The sequence below is a fragment of the Apis dorsata genome, unplaced genomic scaffold (assembly GCF_000469605.1).
Source record: "Apis dorsata unplaced genomic scaffold, Apis dorsata 1.3 scaffold_517, whole genome shotgun sequence".
NCBI lineage: Eukaryota > Metazoa > Arthropoda > Insecta > Hymenoptera > Apidae > Apis > Apis dorsata.
This window is the reverse complement of record NW_006263742.1, coordinates 642,370-646,291: the sequence shown is the minus strand read 5'-3', so window position 1 is coordinate 646,291 and position 3,922 is coordinate 642,370. Positions and strand designations below refer to the sequence as shown.

Genomic DNA, 3,922 nt, shown 5'->3' with positions numbered 1-3,922 from the left:
GAGCTCGAAAGAGGGGTCGAGCACCGAGGATTCCGGGGTGGGTAGCCAGCAAGGTTGCCCCGAGAACGATTTCAGGGGGATGGATTACGGGGACGGGTCTCTGTTGAGAAGGCACGGCGCGGGCAGACTTAGGAATTTAAGGATGGTTGTGAGCGGGAAGAGTTTCGACGTGAGGGACGTGAGGGACGACGACAGCACGGTAACGGAAATATCCGTAATACCGTTGCCGAAAACGTTCACCTCGGCGAACACTGGGTTGGTGAGGGAAAGGGCAACGCAGTATCAAAGGATCGTGAACAAGGACAACAGGTACACCGAGTCGACCACGTCCATGTCCACCACCTCCTCGGAAGGTTACGACGAAGGATTGGGGGAGGAGAAGGTTTACAAAGACAGGTCGCATTCCGAGAAGATTCCCTCCATCAAGTCGGACTTCAGCCCGCCGAGTTCCGACGATCCTGAGTACGGCCACGGGGAAGCGATGGCCGACGAGTACTCGTTAAGCTCGAGCGACGAGTGTCAAAGGTCGAGCTCTGCCCAACATTTGCAAACATCCTCCAATCTAGTTAAATCTGGAACGCTTCCCAAAACTGCTTTGCGCTCTGTCCTCCTCACCATAGAGGATCCTGCGTTTGCCGCAGCCGCGGCAACGCCGACCACTCTCATAGATGACGAAACCTCGCCCGTTGATAGCCTTTTCGACAGCCTTACAGCCAGTATTACCCAGTCCGATACGAAAACTCCGAAGAAGGAGAACGCGATGGAACAATCTGGGACAGCGATCGACGATGATAGCCCTGGTACGCCAACGAACGCTTCCAATTCGTTGAGCTTGTCAGAGGGTAGAGAGTATTTCGACGATGAAATCGCTGATCAACCTGGCCTCGTTTTCGACGACAATTCGAGGGCCGGTGCCGAGACTCAGTCTGCTATGGCTAGCCAAGTCGTTACAGAGAATAGTCACACTCTGGTCGAGTCCAGTCCTAAAACAGGTAGATATTTCATTTTGTGTAGGTATAAATGATGCGACGTACGGTGAGAATGGTACTTACAAATTAATATTATTTCTTCTTTTATTTAAGGTGCAGGACATGGAAAAAACGCAACTAACAGCCCTCACCATGGTAAACGAATAAGCCGAGCCGGCAGTGTCGATACTTTATCCCCTTGTGAATCTATTGCTTCTGATGACTTGATATTAGATTATGAACACAGCGATGCAAGCTCCTATGAAGAACAACGGTTCGTGTTATATTGTAGTTATATATAAATATGCTTGTTCTCCTGAAATTTTTTACGTATAAAGTGTTTGTCATTAATTGTTAATTGTTATTTTCAATTATACTGTTATTCTTAATAGTAATTCTTACAAGTATATTGTAAAATCAATATTTTCAATTGATCTTTGTTCTTTTCTGATAATGTTGAGATAGTGATTAAAAACAAATACAAATTTTATTAAAATGTAAATAAAATGATGCACTTTATATAATTCGCTTGCTTCAAGAGAATGACATATTTGAAAGTTTGAATTATTATTAAACAAAATAATGCTAAATATTTTTATGCATATATTTTAGAGTGGAGACCGGCACGGCATTGCAAGATATGGATAATGCTACCATTCTTTCCGAATTGGAAGCTCAAGGTGAAGATGTGATGAGGCAATGGTCCTCTTTGTTGAGTCAAACGCTGCAACAAACTAATAATTCCAACACAATTAACAACAACGTGAACGCTGGATCAGCCAATAATAATAATCAACCAGCCAACGATATAGGGTGTGTATTTAAAATTTTATATTGCTTTTTGAAATTTTTAACCGCTTTATACTATTCGTGATTTAAAACATCGCATGATTTTCGCGACAGATATAATTACATTCGGAATAAAATATATTTTGAGCAAAATTTTAACAATACTAACATATTTTTATTTTTTTATTTTGATATTATTTTGTCTCTAGTACAATGTCCCTATTGCCATTGGTATTAATGTATTTCAAAAAACGCATAATTCTTTTGTAGCTTTTAAAGTGCTTCTTTTGATTGTGTTTTATACATTTACATTATATGTTGCTTCGTCGTATTTTATATATTAAGAATTTATATTAAGAATTTATATATTTTTATACAGTATAATAAAATAAGGATAATGAAATGTCGCGTTTCATCATTAATTCAATATAGTGTTTATCTGTGTATTGAATTTAATGATATTAGAAAATTTTGTCTGTAATTTAGTAATTTTTTTTATTTATATTTCATTATTTAATATTCAAAGTTAAAAAAATATAAATTTGCTAAATTAATTATGCAGAAATTCATTTTTTTCATAAAAAGATTAAAAAATTAATATATTTATTGAGATTTTTATGAAATATTTAAAAAACAGTACGTATTTTTATATTGGTAAAATTTTAAATTTTAGGATATGTAAGGTAAGTTGTGTAACTACTATAGATTATATAAAATATATAAAAATCTGTGAATATTTATTATTCTTTCTAAGTATATCATAATTAACATAATTTTTTTTTTTTTAATTTATCTATTTTTAATTTTATTTCAATTTTTTTTATTAATCTCTATAGAATTTTACTTTATAATTGTGTTATAAATTATAATATATAAAATTAAAAGAAATATATTTCATTAAAAAATATATATTAGAAATATTTTAAATCATTAGTTTTATTACTATTTTACTACTGTTTAAATGCATGTATTTTTTTTAAGCATGTGTTGAATTAATAGTTTATATTCAGTATAATTGTGCAAAATATTTTTATAGTAATGTTGACAACTTTTGTTGTCAAACATATTTTCTGTATATATTATAAATTATCAATATTATCAATAATATTATCAATATACAACATCTATGTGAAAATTAAAAATAAGAAACATTAATCTTGATAAGATTATCTCTTTTATTCAAGATAATATAAATAATAAATGATGACTTTAATATAAATACTTTTTACTTTTCATGATACTCATTGGTATTTGAAAAATATTATGTACATTTCTTTTTTTAAATCAAAAGTTTTTTAAAATATTGTTCATCTGAGAATAGATGGATTAAATGGAATTATTTCAATGGATACATTTATGGAATATACGTCGAAGTTTATGATATATACCAGAGACATTATTCTGTGAGGAATAAAACAATGTCTCATCCATTTAAAACTACGTCTGTATTCTCGACATGCAGACTATCCTTTAGTAAGCAAGATATCTCACTTATTCATTCTGAAATCAATAACTATAGAAATTATTTGCACGCTTACTTATGAGATAAAAGAAAAAGATATTTTTCTTAGAGAGAAACATAAAACAATATTTTTAAATATTCGTCAAAAATAGATACATCATTTTCTACAAAATAAATTGTTATTAATTATTATCACATATTTTTAATAACGAATTTTATTATACGTGCTATAATTAATACTATTTTTAATTCTATTTTTAAAATAATCATTCATTCTTTTATATTATTTTTTAAAATTATTTATTGTTGCAATATTTCATACGAGTATTCAAAAACAAATTTGGCGCGCGTTTGCGCGTGACTCATATGTCATCCCCTCTTCTGGGTTACCTTCTTCCCTATTCGCTGACTCAGATAGGTATCATGGCGTCGCCGGCAATTCGAGCTTGAAACGCGGAACGCGGTTGTTACTACTGTTAGTAACGCGTGTGCGCTCTTACTGTTCGTATTGTGTGTAATATTCAATCACGTGCCGTTATCGTGTTTCTCTATTCTTTTTATTCACAGAAAAGCGAAGTGACTATGCAGTAGTGATTAATATACACAGTGCAAAGTAAAAGGGGACAACATAGATCGTTTATCTAAACTTTATTAAGAAATTCTTTGAAACGTAACTTAATATTTAATAAAATATTTAACAAAC

The 3,922-nt window shown here is 32.3% G+C and overlaps 1 protein-coding gene across 1 annotated transcript in view; it reads left to right on the top strand.

The window, feature by feature from the left end:
• Positions 1-3,922, top strand: part of LOC102676877 — a 41,542-nt gene that overhangs the window by 15,795 nt on the left and 21,825 nt on the right. Inside the window, 3 exon segments of the mRNA XM_006620552.2 lie at positions 1-992; positions 1,083-1,242; positions 1,581-1,781. The exon segment at positions 1-992 is cut by the window's left edge and continues 2 nt beyond it. Coding sequence (XP_006620615.2) covers positions 1-992; positions 1,083-1,242; positions 1,581-1,781 — 1,353 coding nt within the window.